This window comes from Saccoglossus kowalevskii, chromosome 5, assembly GCF_978046115.1.
Source record: "Saccoglossus kowalevskii chromosome 5, keSacKowa6.1, whole genome shotgun sequence".
Classification (NCBI taxonomy): Eukaryota; Metazoa; Hemichordata; class Enteropneusta; family Harrimaniidae; genus Saccoglossus; species Saccoglossus kowalevskii.
The window spans coordinates 36,971,590-36,991,226 of record NC_140645.1 but is presented as its reverse complement, the minus strand read 5'-3'; the positions used below and the strand labels follow the sequence as shown (position 1 = coordinate 36,991,226).

The following is a 19,637-nucleotide window of genomic DNA, read 5'->3' as shown; positions in this document are numbered from 1 at the left end:
AATGTGAAGAAGTTGTAACAATGCCTAGACTGAAATGTAATAATGTGAAGAAGTTGTAACAATCCCGAGGCTGAAATGTAACAATGTGAAAAAGTTGTAACAATGCCTAGAATGAAATGTAATAATATGAAGAAGTTGTAACAATCCCTAGGCTGAAATGTAACAATGTGAAGAAGTTGTAACAATGCCTAGACTGAAATGTAATAATGTGAAGAAGTTGTAACAATCCCTAGACTGAAATGTAATAATGTGAAGAAGTTGTAACAATTACTAATCGAACTGAATAAAAATTACACTTGTGAAGAAAAAGTTGCTTTTGATATTGAATAGTTTTGTGTTCCCATTGGTCTATGTGGCCGAGGTGAAGGGTCAGATTGTCATGTACTGTGTTTCCATTGGTCCATATGACTAAGGGATAGAGTCAGATTATTATGTACTGACATTTTTATTGCCAAATATTATAACGTATTAAGAGGTCACATTTAATTTATGTGAATTGATACCCCCAACATTACCAGGATGTAGACCATTAAAGGTCAACTATACTTACAACTCATTTCCACCATATGAATTGGAATCTGTGATCCATCTAATGATGGACACTTATCCTGGGTCAAAGAGTTCCTGGCGTTGATAATTCTGGTTAATCCGGATACTGGTAAACTAACTTTATAACTGTTATCCCAGTTGAGTCGTACAAATGGTGGATCATCACAGACTAACTCAATACGATGGCGCTGAGCAAGACGACATTCAAGGTCACACAGTTCTTGAAGGTCATCAACAACACATTTACAGAGACCAAGTAACATATCGTAACCTAGGTAATCTTCTGGGGTTACACAACCCTGCAAATTAAATAGTAATATATAATAACTAATGCAAAAAAACAAGATAACATAGTCCCTGTCCGTTTTCAGGAGAGTCAGAGATACTGCTCTTGAATAGAACTGGCTAAAACAAAATTGTTACCAGTTGACCATTTTTCATCCAATCTTATCAAACAAAGCTTAGAAAGAACTGTTGCGTGATAGGTGTATTTTAAACAAGAAGTGTGACAAATAAAATAAATCTGCTTTTTGAAATGCACAATGAGAAAACAATTGATCCAGCTAGAGTACTGAAGTTTATAATACTAATAGAAAACTCTTTTTTTTTTAACAGTTTCAGGAAATAGTGTACCTTATATTGAGAATATACTATTATCCTCGGGGGCGGAGCTACGTCACAGACGTTCCACATTGCTAAGACGCGCACCACTGTACCATGCATTTCTATGGGCTCTGTGCGCGCTGCTGTGGAACGCCGGTCGAGCCGGTGAAAATTCGAGAAAACAACACAAACTCAACTTTAAAGTAATCGCGAACAACCAAATTTATATATGTTACACACGTAGGGCTAATTTTGTTGCACTGTTCAGAGGAGTCTCAACAATCATCCCGAAGTACCGTTTTATGCGAGTTTTGGGCCTTTGTTTTCACCGCCGCGGGTTGCCAGGCGGTAAAAATACCCGGATGTCCGCCCCCGAGGATAGTAAAAACATTTATAAACTAATAAACTCATGTCCATCAAAATATTGGCTAACCTGACACTGACATCAGCATCTTGCCTAACTTAGCACAGAATCAGCATCTTGCCTAACTTAGCACAGAATCAGCATCTTGCCTAACTTAGCACATAATCAGCATCTTGCCTAACTTAGCACAGAATCAGCATCTTGCCTAACTTAGCACATAATCAACATATTGCCTAACTTAGCACATAATCAACATATTGCCTGACACTGAAATCAGCATCTTGCCTAACTTAGCACAGAATCAGCATCTTGCCTAACTTAGCACATAATCAACATATTGCCTGACACTGAAATCAGAATATTACCTAACTTAGCACTGACCATAGCATATTGCCTACTGTAAAATACTTTATTTTGGCTATTTTCATTGAAGGAATGATTCAGTGAAAATAAAATCTAGTGAATATACCAATATTTTAAATTCAACTAGTCAAAAATCAGTGAAAATAAATTCCATACAAAACATCCCAAATGTCTTTTCAAAAGTCAAAGAAAATTAATTGCCTAATTTGGTACTTACATAGTTAGTACAGTAATTTTCCCATTGTAATGTATCATAACACTCTCCTTGTTGACTTCGTGATGTGCCCTCAAAACAAATAGCATAGACATGTTTCACACAATCTTGTTCCCTTCCTACCATAATTTCATAACCATGGGCACATGGACATTGTCGGTCACTTTCCTGTCAAATAATATATATAATCTGTATTATCAAATGATGCTGTAATCATGGTGATCTTCTGCATACTATTTTATTAGGTGAAACTTTTGAAAGTAACAGTCAGTACAGTAAGATCAGAGAGCCTTTGTCTGGCTACGCTGTGTGACATTGATTGCTGGAGACCAGTTTCATGAATTCCGCATGTATGCCAAGAGGAAGAGATACTGTGAAGTGCAGCAAGGCGATTTGGTGCAGAATACAAGCATCGATTTGAGTCACACATGCAGTTCCTGTTTACTTTGATTTTATAATGAATACATGTCATTCACATGTTTTGAACTGTGTGATTTTTGCATATTCACAAAATTAAAAACACACAATTATTAATGGTTGTACATAATGTTCTTTTTCATACTTACTAGAGGTCACGCAAATTTAATCTATAAATTAAGGGAACTATATGCCAAGTTTTGTCAAGACAGACATAAAGATTGTAAAAAACAGATTCCGTAACAATTTCATTGTGAGTTAGAAAGATTAGGTTACCTGGAAGTCTCGACCAGCACCAATGCATGTACATGTATCTTGTCCTGTGATTGGTTGATTTGCTTGAGCACCACAATGGAAACAACCTGCTTGTCCAATGAGATTATTGAAATGATCTATGGGGCATGGTTTACAATCAGACAGTGCACCCATGTATTCTATGTCATTGTATGTACCAGTAGGACACGGCTGGGATTCAAACGAGCCTTCAGGACAGTAGTAACCTTGAAATAGATGAAAATTACAAGATCATGTCAGTATCAGACTTCAAATACCATGATGTCACACGCAACGTAATATTACCGTAATTGGTATAGTACAGGTGTGATGGTTCAAATACCAAAATGGCAACAGTAACAGGAAGACTTCCCTGGCGGCGATGATAAAACACGAACACGGAGCCAACAGATGAGGTTTCAACTGGTACTGGTATTATTATACTCTGCAAACATCAAGTACAATAACGCGGTAAAACTCCACTACTCCAATAACTAGATACTTAAACTCCAATACAATTCAATGAGATCTCCGATCTGATCTCAGTGCTGAACAACTCCCCTATATATACCCACACTGTCTATAAATAGACCATTACATCAGCATACATAATGAGTCTGGAACTTACTACCAATTTCTAGAATGTTCCATTACCTTCTATTGGCTCCTACAGTGTTCTATTACCTATTCAACCAGTTTCTAAACAAAATCTAGAATATTCCACCCAGACACAGTACAGTTCTAGAACATTCTCAGTGACACGGAAGTGGTACATAAGTCGTATGGGACACATGATTATATTCACCATACTTCCAAAGACTAAAAATTAAGATTATTACTGATCAATAATAACTATAGGTTGAAAACAGATTGGATAACAAATATATGAGTGACCACTAGAAAATTATTAATGACGATGACAACAACAACAAATGTTTTAACTAATAACAAGTTACAGCCATCATAATGGGCAAGCTAAAATCACAAACAGTGGATTTTACTTTGCAGTTTTTAAATTCATTTGAAAATAGTATACAAAATAGAATATAATGAAAAACAGGAAAATCATATAAATAAATATATATTATAAATATGCAACAAGACACTGGTGCCTCAACTTGTTCTAAACTCAATTAACAGTACTAATGACAAATTGGATAAACTAGTCCAGAGATAATTCCTGAGACACTTCTAAATTGAAATTGTAAATCAGGCGCTTTTATTGGCTGCATGTCTGGAGATGCACTTCAAAGGCCAATCAGAATATTTGTTACAAAACACATATAAAATGTCATCAAAAAAGCCAAACAAATTACTAGTTTATTAGGGATTCAGTTTAGAAAGATTTGACTGAAAAAACATACCAAGCACTACACCTGAGAACTCAACAAGAATCACAATATTAACCAATGGGACAAAAGTATTATTTGAAAAACAAAACAAAAAACTTACCAATTGGGCATGGGAATGAATTGGTATTATTGATACCCCATATAGTATCATTGGCCATTGGCTGATCCGTAGTGGCGCCAGCTAAACAAACAACACCAGGTTGACAGATAGTACAATTCTCCCTTTCTGGATGGTTACCATAGTAACCAGGTCTACAAATTTCACAAGTATCTTCGAATGTGTTTCTAGGTGAACCGTCATACTCTCTGTAACCAAGTGGACACTTGGTGGGCTCCATAGAACCTGTAAACAGAATAACCTCCTTGATATGTGTCTCGTAACTTTTTTGCAGTTGCCGACAGGATTCAAACCTACAATCTCCCTGATGTTTGTCAAATACGTAAAATATTATTTTCCCACATTATACCTCAAAATGATAATGTACATTAGTGTATTTTTTTTTCAAAATTTGATAAATTTGAAATAGTGATGATATAGCTGAAATGACATGCTAAAAAATGTTTATTTTCTGATAGTTTACTCTAAAAGGCTACAAAAAGCCAGTTTAGCGAGGTCTATGTATATTTGATATACTGTAGAAGGGTTAATTATTCACTTGGTTTTAATTTTGCTTAATTCACTGACTGGAAAATGCGCTAAATTAAAACCCAGTGAATATGTAAAATTTAGCATAGAACACATTATCTAAATGAGCAAACGGTGAATTTAAAACCCACTGAATATGCCTGAAATGGTAAATCAGCAAAAATTGAAAGTGAAAATTAGTCATTTTACAGTATTATGTTATGTCTATCTATAGATAACGATATACTGCATCTCTGTGTGTAAAAGAATGTTTCTGTGTATAATCTAAATTCAATAATTTTCTGGAGTATTTACCTAGATTTGTGCCATTACACCAGTCACCAGGGCAGTAATGTCCAGGGGGACAAGGTGATGGATAACTTGAGTTGACCGGACAGTAGAAACCACCAGGACACGGTTCTTGAGTCATGGATCGGTTACAGTAATAACCTGGAAATCATAAAACATAATTATTTAAAACTTGTTCTGTCAAGTTAGCATAAAAAAAAAAGATAGATAATTTGCTACATTGAACACAGTCAACAATGCATATTTCCACTCAGATCAGTGACCTTTGAATGTGTATCACCAGTGATCAGTCAAGTAAATTCAAGTCTAAATTTTTGCATGATATTTTCATACAGGACATCTGTCGTTAATACTCAGAGAAAACTTTATACTGATGAATAAGGAGACCAAGTTTGATAAAGTTTGGAGTAGAATTAGTAAAGTTATTGTGCACACAATAACGATTATTAACGACGACAACGATGACGCCAACAACGCCGCACAGAAATTGTTCCCTTAATATACCTTTCCCTTCCATCTTTGATGTTACGGGCAAGGTAAAAATAATAGTTCTAGAAATTATTTGTACATAGCTGAGAATGCTATGGAGTTAACTGTCTGGATGAACAATCATTTGTATGTATAGTTGGTAATTCTACCTCATTCTCATTCATAGTTACCCAGCATGCTAATTACCCCTTACCTGGTATACAGTCTCTCTGATCCCATGATCCTTCAGGGCAATATTGACCATCTAGACATTCAATTCCTACTATGTTTGATGTATCATTAGGACAGTAGTAACCAGCAGGACATAACCAGCACTCTGTGATATCTATGAACAAATAAAATATTATCATTAGTAACTTTGTAACTTCCTTGCATAAAACCTTTCCAATAGTAAATTTGTTTTGTTTTCAGCCGAATTGGTCATTCAATCAAATTGCACTTGGTATACAATCAATATGTAGCATTCTAAATACCTAGATGATGAAATAGGATAATAAAACAACAAAGACAAAGCAACTTAGCTTCCTCATCCACAATCAAGAGCGAGTCCAACTATGTATAAATTATGACATACCGGTAATAATATATACCAATTAGAAGCCAAGCTGAAACTTAACCTTAACAAATAACAGGGCAAGTCCAGTGTACAAACATAGTTTATTTGACTCAGCCAGCAATACAAATAATGTATTCCATTGTCCACTGACATTTAACACTGCACACCAAACCTAGAGTTGTTTTACACAATGCACAGTTATAATATTCATTACAGAGTAAACACTACCGGTATTACTAGTGCTAGCAATTGCTACTACCACATTTATGCACACATAGCAAATCTCTAGAAATAGAAGTACATACAAAATATAAATGTCATCACCATACTCATTGGACTTAGTGCCCAAGCTAAGTCAAGTCAAGTATCCTGGGTGGTACCGTAGGTAGAATGCGTATGGAGATATTATTTTCTGTTGGAACTATAAACTATGAATTATTTTGACTACACAAATAACACTGTCATTTATGTCACCGTATGCACTACTAATAGAGCAAATAATATTATCTGTTCAATAGAATGTGTTTTATTTTACCTCCAGCTTCTTGAGTATCTCTGTAAGTACCAGCAGGACATGGTATTGGTTCGGTAGCTGACTCAGGACAGAAATGTGCAACTGGACAGGGAAAGATGGTGTAATCCGCCATTCCTGAAATCAACAAGAATCCAGATAATAATTATCAAAGATTGTGTTTTGTGTAGTGACATACTTATATTTGCTGAAATATATTTTGATATTAATATGTTGTAAAAATTACACTAGCATCATATTCAAACACTATCCAGATCAAGTGTACACCAAATTATTTCCCACTCAAACCTGGGTAAATTTGTTCAGTTTAATTATTTTCACTGAATTCAATCTTAATTTTGAACCAGACAAATAAAATGTGACATTATTTTACTTTTGACCAAAAATTTAAAATTTATGCAACATTTCATGTGGAAAGAGCAGAATGAAACTATATTTTGGATGATGCCCTGAAGTTGACTTTGGAAAAAGGGTTAAATTTACAGGTTAAATTTACACAGAAAAATGACTGATAACAATCAACATATGCCATTACTAATTGGATTCTTTTAGACATTAATGCCATCTGATATGTGCAATGCATGTTACTTGCAAAGTATTATTCAAAGGCTCATTTACTCTTTAGTGAGATTAGCATATGTTGTTTTTATGTCCAGGTGGACATGGTTGGGATTTTGTTATTACCTGTCATGTTGCGTTTTTGTCCATCTGGACAGGGTTGGGATTTTATTATTTCCTGTCATGTTGCGTTCATGTCCAGATGAACAGGGTTGTGATTTTGTTACTTACCTGTCATGTTGCATTTATGTCCATCTGGACAGGGTTGGGATTTTGTTATTACCTGTCATGTTGCGTTTATGTCCATCTGGACAGGGTTGGGATTTGTTATTACCTGTCATGTTGCGTTTATGTCCATCTGGACAGGGTTGGGATTTTGTTATTACTTGTCATGTTGCGTTTATGTCCATCTGGACAGGGTTGGGATTTTGTTATTACCTGTCATGTTGCGTTTATGTCCATCTGGACAGGGTTGGGATTTTGTTATTACCTGTCATGTTGCGTTCATGTCCAGATGGACAGGGTTGGGATTTTGTTACTTACCTGTCATGTTGCGTTTATGTCCATCTGGACAGGGTTGGGATTTTATTATTACCTGTCATGTTGCGTTCATGTCCAGATGGACAGGGTTGTGATTTTGTTATTACCTGTCATGTTGCGTTTATGTCCATCTGGACAGGGTTGGGATTTTGTTATTACCTGTCATGTTGCGTTCATGTCCAGATGGACAGGGTTGTGATTTTGTTACTTACCTGTCATGTTGCGTTCATGTCCAGATGGACAGGGTTGTGATTTTGTTACTTACCTGTCATGTTGCGTTTATGTCCATCTGGACAGGGTTGTGATTTTGTTACTTACCTGTCATGTTGCGTTTATGTCCATCTGGACAGGGTTGGGATTTTGTTATTACCTGTCATGTTGCGTTCATGTCCAGATGGACAGGGTTGGGATTTTGTTATTACCTGTCATGTTGCGTTTATGTCCATCTGGACAGGGTTGGAATTTTGTTATTACCTGTCATGTTGCGTTTATGTCCATCTGGACAGGGTTGGGATTTGTTATTACCTGTCATGTTGCGTTTATGTCCATCTGGACAGGGTTGTGATTTTGTTATTACCTGTCATGTTGCGTTTATGTCCATCTGGACAGGGTTGGAATTTTGTTATTACCTGTCATGTTGCGTTTATGTCCATCTGGACAGGGTTGGGATTTGTTATTACCTGTCATGTTGCGTTTATGTCCATCTGGACAGGGTTGTGATTTTGTTACTTACCTGTCATGTTGCGTTTATGTCCATCTGGACAGGGTTGGGATTTTGTTACTTACCTGTCATGTTGCGTTTATGCCCATCTGGACAGGGTTGGGATTTTGTTATTACCTGTCATGTTGCGTTTTTGTCCATCTGGACAGGGTTGGGATTTTATTATTTCCTGTCATGTTGCGTTCATGTCCAGATGGACAGGGTTGGGATTTTGTTATTACCTGTCATGTTGCGTTTATGTCCATCTGGACAGGGTTGGGATTTGTTATTACCTGTCATGTTGCGTTTATGTCCATCTGGACAGGGTTGTGATTTTGTTATTACCTGTCATGTTGCGTTTATGTCCATCTGGACAGGGTTGGGATTTTGTTATTACCTGTCATGTTGCGTTTATGTCCATCTGGACAGGGTTGGGATTTTGTTATTACCTGTCATGTTGCGTTTATGTCCATCTGGACAGGGTTGGGATTTTGTTATTACCTGTCATGTTGCGTTCATGTCCAGATGGACAGGGTTGTGATTTTGTTACTTACCTGTCATGTTGCGTTTATGTCCATCTGGACAGGGTTGGAATTTTGTTATTACCTGTCATGTTGCGTTTATGTCCATCTGGACAGGGTTGGGATTTTGTTATTACCTGTCATGTTGCGTTTATGTCCATCTGGACAGGGTTGGAATTTTGTTATTACCTGTCATGTTACATAAATATCCAGGAGGACAGGGTTGACATGTTGTTATATTGGTAGCACCAGCCTCATCAGAGTATGTATACATCGGGCAAGGTTTGATTTCTTGATCAAATTCACAATACCATCCTACAATAATAAATAGTGAAAGTATTCAATCTGTGATAATTGGAATGCTATCATTTTTTTTTCTACATGTACATCTTTAGTGCAAATATTGGTTACTCAAAATTTATGAGAAGCAATTTGCATATAAGATAAGATAAGATAATTCTTTATTACAACCTTATAGAATGAAGTACATATCTATTTTGGTTCATATACATGTACCAGGGGTTTTTCTAGAAAAAAACTGCAAGAGGGAGCACTGCAAATCAGTGGCATCAACAAGTGGGCGAGATAGGGTTCTCCTTACCAGGGTGTGGAGTTTTTGATAATTCTACGTTAAAATGAAGCATTCTATGGCTTCCTTGGGGCCAAAATTACTATCAGACCAGTCACAGTTGAAGACAGTGGCCACATGTGATCCCTGGTCAATCAGAATTTTATGGTTGCCAAAGGATATGCTCCTCAGGATAAGGGGGCGCATGGCCATGACATGAGTGCGCTGCACCCCTGTTCTCTTGTTTAAAAAAATCCCTGTGTATAATGTATGTATAAATTTAGGTATGTATGAAATGAAGTCAGACAGAGGTAAATCTACAAATCTCTGTTTACTTCATCTGAACAGAGACAAACAAAGAGAAAATATATTTAATGATAAGTAACACAACCTACCTACAGTACATAATTCAGGTACTACACCATTATCAGGACAGATATAACCAGCTGGACAAACTGTACAGTCTGCATCACTAGTGGCACCAGTTTTATCAATGACAAGTCCATCATTACACTGAGACGTATTAAGGGCTCCTATAAACACAAAATGTCTATTAATAAGAACAAATCCAGCATGGTACAAAATAAATTTGTCTTATGAAAGTTTATGTGTTTTAATTTTATGCTTCAATATTCCATCTCCATGGGTATTGGCTACAATGGTACTAACAAAAAAAAATAACAAGAAAAAAATAAATTCAATATCGTCCCATTTAAATCAGAAATGACAAAATAAATCCTTGACTGAAAAAGTTAAATTTATTTAAGACAATTTATCGATGAGGCAGCATATCAAACCAATGTAAAGGAAAGTAAAATAAGTAAATAACTTTATTGATTTTGTATCCTTATTGGGATCTTTAAAATAATACAATAAAGAATGTTGTTTAAATAAACAACAACTAGCTAAAAAAAATTAACAAACTAAAATAAACAATTAGAAAATTAGATCAATAAGTAAAACAGAACAAAAATAAAAATTCAAGAAATTTAAAATTGAGTGATTATTTTGGGGCAGCTGATGGTTTTTTTAGTGCAATATCTCTGCGGTTAAAGCAGTTAAGAATGAATTTTGCATAGTCAGTGATTTCTTTGTACATGTATGTATACGTGATAATTTATTTATTGTTTGTTTGTGTGTATTGTTATTCTTATTTTGTTCTTGCTATGTTTTAATGACCTTACTACTGATCTCTAAGAAGATGGTACAAAAATGTATTGTATTTACCTTCTAGACAATAATAGCCAAATGGACATGGTTCTCCTTTATGTGGTTCAGATCCATCAGGTATTGGTGTCCCACTACCACTATAACATAAATACCCGGCAGCACATGGTCCTGTATTCTGACCACCAACACAGAATCGACCTAGAACAAGACAGAGTAAAGTCTATTTATAGACACATTAAGAAGTGCTATAGCTAAACTTCCAAGTAAAGCAACAGCACAAATACCTTGTTTTTTTCTGATATTCTTGCTGTCTACATAGAAGTTATAAAGAACTGTAGTGTTGACCACCCTAATGATCAGGAAAATAAGCGACCTAACAGTCAAAAAAGCTCCGCTGTTCTACAAGGAAGTTGTTGATGCCAAGTCGATAACAAATTGTTAAAAAAAAAATAATGTACACCTCAAATATCAAAGCAATCAGGTTGGTAGTGATCAAGAAGAAGTTGAAAATCGCATTTCTTTTAATACCAAAAATGACAAAAATATTTGGCAAAAATAGAAGAATTGAAAAAAATCTGACAGAGGCCCCCCAAGGTACCTACATACCAAGTATCAAAGCAATGAATTGAGCTAGTAGTTTTCAATAAGAAGTCCAAAATGTAATTCTTGATGAATGAACAATGACAGACACTCATATATATATAAACAGCACCACTCTGTTATTATGTTTTTTGCTAGGTGCTATCTGATAGCAGTGAATCTCAGACAATATATTAGCCTTCCCACTGAGTCTATGGCACACTTGCCTATAGTATTTTTTTAACTAAATCGGGAGGGTCATCACCTGCGCACATGTGGGAATTGAGTCCTAAGCAATGATAACAACACACGCTAAAAACGCAAAGGCTCATGGATAGGCGCTTGTTAGTAAACAATGACACGCTATGGCCATCTGACGCATACGCAGGTGATGACTCTAGGACTCCATACATTACATGTAATTTTTTTTTTATATACATAATAATTAACGTTATTCATACATTTTCATTCATTAACTAAATCCTTTCCTGGCTCAAAACATCATATTCATCTTCATAAACAGAAAAACACATCGCTTTGTTGATATCTTAAAGTCAGATGATCATTTTGAAAAAAAATGGCTTTATTTTCGTAATTTTCAAGATGGGGACGTTGTTGTTAACTGATGTTGCAAAAATCATGAGAAATGGTTGAAAAAATAAACTACAACGAAAAAATAACGAACCCAGATTTCTGTCAAGGGAACATTAGGATTTAGTTTACCCTTGGAGGTATTTTACTTGAAAAAAATTTTCATATTTTTGTTGTTTTCTGACCAGTTATATAGGTCAATATAATATAATATTTATTCAACACTAAAACGAAATACAGTGAGTTGTATAAAAATAGAAATAAAATAAACTACACTAAGATACAGTAAAGTCAACTACACAGAATGCTAAATAATATTACAAACACATAAAAAAATCACAATAAACTTGTACGGTACAATACACTAGCTACTATTGCTAAGAAGTCAAAAATCACATTAAAATCAAATTAGAGTGATAACTATGGTGAAAAGAATATTTTTAATTTTGGTGGAGCTGCTCACATCTCATTCGCATACATTTTTGTATGTATTGTGCAGTTCTTATTCCTGTACAATATTTCATAATTACTTTGAATTTTTCTAGTTCGATAGCGCCATTTTCCATTTTTACCATTTTGCTTCACAGTTGGACCTGCGGCGTTAGGGTCTATTCACCCAGGGTACAGTGGATTTAGTCTTCGTTTTGAGGCTGTGGTCTAATCACCCAGGGTACAGTGGTTTTAGTCTTCCCTTTGAGGCTGTGGTCTATTCACCAAGGGTACAGTGGATTTAGTCTTCCCCTTGAGGGTGTGGTCTATTCACCCAGGGTACAGTGGTTTTTGTCTTCCCCTTGAGGGTGTGGTCTATTCACCCAGGGTACAGTAAATTTAGTCTTCCTTTTGAGGGTGTGGTCTATTCACCCAGGGTACAGTGGATTTAGTCTTCCTTTTGAGGCTGTGGTCTATTCACCCAGGGTACAATGGATTTAGTCTTCCCCTTGAGGGTGTGGTCTATTCACCCAGGGTACAGTGGTTTTTGTCTTCCCCTTGAGGGTGTGGTCTATTCACCCAGGGTACAGTAAATTTAGTCTTCCCCTTGAGACTGTGCTCTATTCACCCAGGGCACAGTGGATTTAATCTTCCACCTTGAGACTGTGGTCTATTCACCCAGGGTACAGTAAATTTAGTCTTCCCAATGAGGGTGTGGTTTATTCACCTAGGGTACAGTGGATTTAGTCTTCCCCTTGAGACTGTGGTCTATTCACCCAGGGTACAGTAAATTTAGTCTTCCCCATGAGGGTGTGGTCTATTCACCCAGGGTACAGTAAATTTAGTCTTCCCCATGAGGGTGTGGTCTATTCACTCAGGGTACAGTGGATTTAGTCTTCCCCATGAGGGTGTGGTCTATTCACTCAGGGTACAGTGGATTTAGTCTTCCCCATGAGGGTGTGGTCTATTCGCTCAGGGTACAGTGGATTTAGTCTTCCCCTTGAGGGTGTGGTCTATTCACTCAGGGTACAGTGGATTTAGTCTTCCCCATGAGGGTGTGGTCTATTCACTCAGGGTACAGTGGATTTAGTCTTCCCCTTGAGACTGTGCTTTATTCACCCAGGCTACAGTGTATTTAGTCTTCCCGTTGAGGGTGTGGTCTATTCACCCAGGGTACAGTGGATTTAGTCTTCCCCTTGAGACTGTGGTCTATTCACCCAGGGTACAGTGGATTTAGTCTTCCCCTTGAGGGTGTGGTCTATTCACCCAGGGTACAGTGGATTTAGTCTTCCCCTTGAGGGTGTGGTCTATTCACCCAGGGTACAGTGGATTTAGTCTTCCCCTTGAGACTGTGGTCTATTCACCCAGGGTACAGTGGATTTAGTCTTCCCCTTGAGACTGTGGTCTATTCACCCAGGGTACAGTGGATTTAGTCTTCCCCTTGAGACTGTGCTCTATTCACCCAGGGTACAATGTATTTAGTCTTCCCTTTGAGGCTGTGGTCTATTCACCCAGGGTACAGTGGATTTAGTCTTTCCCTTGAGGGTGTGGTCTATTCACCCAGGGTACAGTGGTTTTAGTCTTTCCCTTGAGGGTGTGGTCTATTCACTCAGGGTACAGTGGATTTAGTCTTCCCCTTGAGGGTGTGGTCAATTCACCCAGGGTACAGTGGATTTAGTCTTCCCCTTGAGACTGTGGTCTATTCACCCAGGGTACAGTGGATTTAGTCTTTCCCTTGAGGGTGTGGTCTATTCACCCAGGGTACAGTGGTTTTAGTCTTCCCCTTGAGGGTGTGGTCTATTCACTCAGGGTACAGTGGATTTAGTCTTCCCTTTGAGGCTGTGGTCTATTCACCCAGGGTACAGTGGATTTAGTCTTTCCCTTGAGGGTGTGGTCTATTCACCCAGGGTACAGTGGTTTTAGTCTTCCCCTTGAGGGTGTGGTCTATTCACTCAGGGTACAGTGGATTTAGTCTTCCCCTTGAGGGTGTGGTCTATTCACCCAGGGTACAGTGGATTTAGTCTTCCCCTTGAGACTGTGGTCTATTCACCCAGGGTACAGTGGATTTAGTCTTCCCCTTGAGACTGTGCTCTATTCACCCAGGGTACAGTAAATTTAGTCTTCCCCTTGAGACTGTGCTCTATTCACCCAGGGCACAGTGGATTTAGTCTTCCACCTTGAGACTGTGGTCTATTCACCCAGGGTACAGTAAATTTAGTCTTCCCCATGAGACTGTGGTCTATTCACCCAGGGTACAATGGATTTAGTCTTCCCCTTGAGACTGTGCTCTATTCACCCAGGGTACAATGTATTTAGTCTTCCCTTTGAGGCTGTGGTCTATTCACCCAGGGTACAGTGGATTTAGTCTTCCCTTTGAGGGTGTGGTCTATTCACCCAGGGTACAGTGGATTTAGTCTTCCCCTTGAGACTGTGGTCTATTCACCCAGGGTACAGTGGATTTAGTCTTCCCCTTGAGACTGTGCTCTATTCACCCAGGGTACAATGTATTTAGTCTTCCCTTTGAGGCTGTGGTCTATTCACCCAGGGTACAGTGGATTTAGTCTTCCCTTTGAGGGTGTGGTCTATTCACCCAGGGTACAGTGGATTTAGTCTTCCCTTTGAGGGTGTGGTCTATTCACTCAGGGTACATTGGATTTAGTCTTCCCCTTGAGACTGTGGTCTATTCACCCAGGGTACATTGGATTTAGTCTTCCCCTTGAGGGTGTGGTCTATTCACCCAGGGTACAGTGGATTTAGTCTTCCCCTTGAGGGTGTGGTCTATTCACCCAGGGTACAGTGGATTTAGTCTTCCCCTTGAGACTGTGCTCTATTCACCCAGGGTACAATGTATTTAGTCTTCCCTTTGAGGCTGTGGTCTATTCACCCAGGGTACAGTGGATTTAGTCTTCCCTTTGAGGGTGTGGTCTATTCACTCAGGGTACAGTGGATTTAGTCTTCCCCATGAGGGTGTGGTCTATTCACCCAGGGTACAGTGGATTTAGTCTTCCCTTTGAGGGTGTGGTCAATTCACTCAGGGTACAGTGGATTTAGTCTTCCCCATGAGGGTGTGGTCTATTCACTCAGGGTACAGTGGATTTAGTCTTCCCCATGAGGGTGTGGTCTATTCATTCAGGGTACAGTGGATTTAGTCTCCCCCATGAGGGTGTGGTCTATTCACTCAGGGTACAGTGGATTTAGTCTTCCCCTTGAGGGTGTGGTCTATTCACTCAGGGTACAGTGGATTTAGTCTTCCCCTTGAGACTGTGCTCTATTCACCCTGGGTACAGTGGATTCAGTCTTCCTTTTGAGTCTGTTGTCTATTCACCCATGGTACAGTAGATTTTGTCTTCAATCCCCTTGAATATATGGTCTGTTCACTCAGGGCAGGGATCAACCCATATTTGGTATTCTACCCAAGGTAAGATTTGAACTCTGATGCTACAGTTCGATGCTACAAACACTATGCCATCAGCAATCAGTAAAATAAAATAAAGTAATTAGCATAAACTGTGATATTTAAAAAAAACAATGCTAATTTTCTCACCAGCAGGGCAAGGTGTGCATTCACTTGGTTCATGGAGTCCAGTTGCTATGGTATCCTCGGTGTAGGTACCATTAGGACACAGTGTAGGTTCGACAGACCCTTCTGGACAGTACGCATATGGTTCACATTCCATTGGCACGCTACTATTGTACATACAATAAAAGCCAGGTGGACATATGTCACAGTCTATCTCAAGTTCATTAGGTTGGTAAGTACCTGTCATCAAATAGTATGCAATAAACAGAATGATAAGTCAGTAGTCTGTGTTGTGAATGACATCTGTTCAATCAGGAAACTCAATAAGTGACAGATTTGGTAAATTATTGTGTGAATCTACTATAAACATTTAGCTACAAGAAATCTTTTTAATTTGTTGATTAAACAAGCATTCACAAAAACACAGAGGCATGAAAGTCTCAAAAACAATATTTTTGAGGCATTTACAGATTTTAAGCATTGAATCCCAGCATGCAATGCTTTTTCAATTTCTGCTGCTGTTGCATACACAACAGAAGAAATAATATGCATCTTTTGAATATCACAACTTCAAAACTGTAGTGTACCAGAAGTTATTTAAATTTTAAGCCAATTGGTTTCGATAAGTTTTGCATTAGAGTGAAATGCACAAACACTGTGCATGATCATATTCCACTTCAGATAAAAACAAATAGAACATACCAGGAGCACAGCCATAAGGAGTACCAGTGTTTTCAAGACAGTAGAAACCTTTAGGACAAGGGTAGCCAGTTGGAGTTGGATTATCAATCGGAACATCTCCTGGACAGTAAAATCCTTCATTACAAGGACCAGTTGGGGAGTCCATTCCCGTGTCTGCACAATAGAAACCTGGTAAACATGGTCTACAATCATCAACAGATTCACCACCCGTATTCGGATTCATTGTACCACGTGGACATGCTGTAGCATTGGAAGTACCTAGTAAACAAATAAATACAAGTATACTAGATCACGTTACACACAAAAATCCATATTTGGTGAATTTGATAACATGAGTTATTAATACTACCGGTAAGTATGTTATAGTTGATTTAGATTTGTAGATATCTTGTGTGATTTCCTGTGACACTGTTGATTATCAACTCATACAATTCTATATCGTTGGAATGCAACAAAACATTGATGTAGTATTTTGAATTTTAGACCAAATGGACAATAAGTTCCTATTGGGTAAATTTAAGGTAGCAAGACTATTATTTGTGTTAAAAATTACGATTTTCACATTTATTTATTAATTGATGAAATACACTATAAACTTTCACGTGATAAAGTCAACATAACATAGAATGTCATATAAGTTGGTTAAAATGTAGATTTTCTGAAGGGAAGCAAGGCAGCCTCAGTAGTGTTTTCCAGAATCAACAACAAAGGTTTAATCTGTGTGCCTATAAGTTTCAAAGATAAACTCAAAACGTATGTATGTATTATTTTTTTTACAGAAAAAGTCATTTTTCACCTTTGATTGAGTAACGCGTCGTAGAATGCAGATACAGGCATGCAAAATACACTTGTGAAAAGCTTGAAGTCTGGCGATTCTAAAAATATAAACTTTCCTGGGTCTATTTGTAGTTATTTAGTCACAATTAGAAGATGAAAACAAGTATGCAAATAATAGTCCCGCTACCTTAATGATAACTTAGTGAAAGATGGCAAATGCACACTTGAAGCATTCAAAGGGTAAATTATACAATAGGGTGAACCAAAGCAGCTCAATCTCTGTTGGAATCACAAAATTATCACAAACACCACCTGACCTGATTTGACCTTTCACCTATTTAGCATAAGTCAGAAGCCAAAGGCTGAAATGTTAACATATTTTACCTTGTTCACAGTAATGTCCAACAGGACATGGTCCATTGATGCCATCATCACCAGGTTCAGCACTACTAGCACCACCACCACACACGTAGCCAGCATCACATAAGTCACTCGGCCATGATAAACCAGATAAGTCGCAGTACATACCAGGCAGACATGGCTGACATGCACTGGCAGATTCCAAACCAGTTAAGTTGTTGAATGTTCCTATGGAAGAGTGTCGTAATAACGGTAAACACAAATATCAACAAGTCATTGACACAGTCCATTGATCTTGTATATCAGACATCCCAAAGACAGAGACTTTAGTAAAGTGTCCACAGTTGAGATGATAGTCGTGAAAAAATTTATCAAATTGGTCTTTTCAGAGAGATCAAAGATCAAGTTTCGAGAAAAACTTCATGAAATAATTTTAGTCATAATAATTTTTATTTTGGTTTGCATGTAATTTGTGAAAAATCAGTGAAATAGCAAATCCATAAAAATAAAATTATAATAATATTTATCTTACTTTGAAAAATTTCCACTAGATAAGTTTATAACCATATGTGTATGTAATTAATACAGAGATTGGCTGATGACATCATCAATGTGAATTAACCAATGAGAATCTCACCTATTGGACATGGTATACCATTGCCTGTTGTATTTTCCACACAGTAGTAACCACCTGGACATGGTAAGGTTTCATTCATTCCTTTATTAGGACATGTAGTACCGACAGGACATCCAAGACATTCACCCAATCCTATGCTTGGTGCATAGCTACCTTTATTACACATGATTTCAACATTTGTAGCACTCGGGCAATAGTGACCTTCAGGACAAATGTATCCCATAATTCCATCTGCTGGTTCACCTAAACTCGACCCACCAGTACAGACATAGCCAGGAGAACACGGCATGGTATCACCTGCAGAAAAACATTTAGTATGAATTAAAAATCAACTTTTTAGAATTTTAAAATTGTTTTGTGAATCACCACTTGATATGGGCAGGATTATTAACTTACCAGTCTGAGAGCTTTCTGGTGTACAATACTGCCCTGGTGGACATGGTGCACAGTCTGTAATATTCTTATTACCTTCACCACTAGATATGGTACCTGATGGACAAGGCGTTGGCATGTAGCTACCAAGAGGACAATAATTACCCACAGGACAGAGCCAAGCAGCTGGTGTTGGGGTGTCTATGCCACCTGTACAATAATAGCTGTAATACAAAGAGAAATATCAGACTGTGATTAATGAATGCATATTGGAACATAATATGAATAATACAGCAAAGTTTGCTGGAGTGAGCCACACTGATGTGTTTGATAAAATGAAGAGTTTCACATGTGACGCAATATAATGCACATTATTAATACAAATAACATCATAGAACACGTTAATGCAGGTTTTTACAGATTTTCTATTTACAATGCCGGACAAACAGTGCCAGGAATGTATATGTTGTTATAGTAGCATGCTTAGCAACTTTTATAGTATGTGGTCTGAATCACAGATCAATTTTAAGTCAAATTTCCCTTGGGGCGACATTGGGAAAATAAATGAATTCACTTCAGTATGTTCTCCATTTTACTGCTGCAAGATTCACACAGGACTGAAGTTGTCAATGAATTTCTTAGTAATTTTTGTAGAATAAAACATTTATTTGTGCAAAGATGTTCAGTCCCTCATGAGTAAATAATTTGAATTCCACACTCCTATAATAATGCACTACAAATGCAAACTTATTTAGTTTAAATTGTTAACCAAGAGAATTAGAATGTAAGAATGTCTCTTTTAGAAGGAAAAAAAGAAAATCATCAACCAAATATGTATTTTCAAAAAACATTCCCGGAGTCCTGTAACATCCAGAAGTGTGTATGGTTGTGTATATATATATTGTCAGTATTACGTCCTAACAAACACAGTACGACATGTATATGTACAGCTACATATCGTACACAG

At 37.4% G+C, this 19,637-nt stretch overlaps 1 protein-coding gene across 1 annotated transcript in view; it reads right to left on the bottom strand.

Annotated features, from left to right (window-relative positions):
• Positions 1-19,637, bottom strand: part of LOC100377425 (uncharacterized) — a 154,881-nt gene that overhangs the window by 45,146 nt on the left and 90,098 nt on the right. Inside the window, exons 88-102 of the mRNA XM_085498985.1 lie at positions 18,695-18,894; positions 18,299-18,595; positions 17,686-17,889; positions 16,525-16,782; positions 15,847-16,062; positions 10,761-10,901; positions 9,929-10,066; positions 9,155-9,280; positions 6,650-6,763; positions 5,752-5,883; positions 5,076-5,210; positions 4,236-4,478; positions 2,787-3,010; positions 2,093-2,261; positions 551-832 (exon numbers count right to left, since the gene is read on the bottom strand). Of these exons, the coding sequence (XP_085355111.1) occupies positions 551-832; positions 2,093-2,261; positions 2,787-3,010; positions 4,236-4,478; positions 5,076-5,210; positions 5,752-5,883; positions 6,650-6,763; positions 9,155-9,280; positions 9,929-10,066; positions 10,761-10,901; positions 15,847-16,062; positions 16,525-16,782; positions 17,686-17,889; positions 18,299-18,595; positions 18,695-18,894 (2,879 nt within the window). The remainder of the gene's footprint in view (positions 1-550; positions 833-2,092; positions 2,262-2,786; positions 3,011-4,235; positions 4,479-5,075; positions 5,211-5,751; positions 5,884-6,649; positions 6,764-9,154; positions 9,281-9,928; positions 10,067-10,760; positions 10,902-15,846; positions 16,063-16,524; positions 16,783-17,685; positions 17,890-18,298; positions 18,596-18,694; positions 18,895-19,637) is intronic.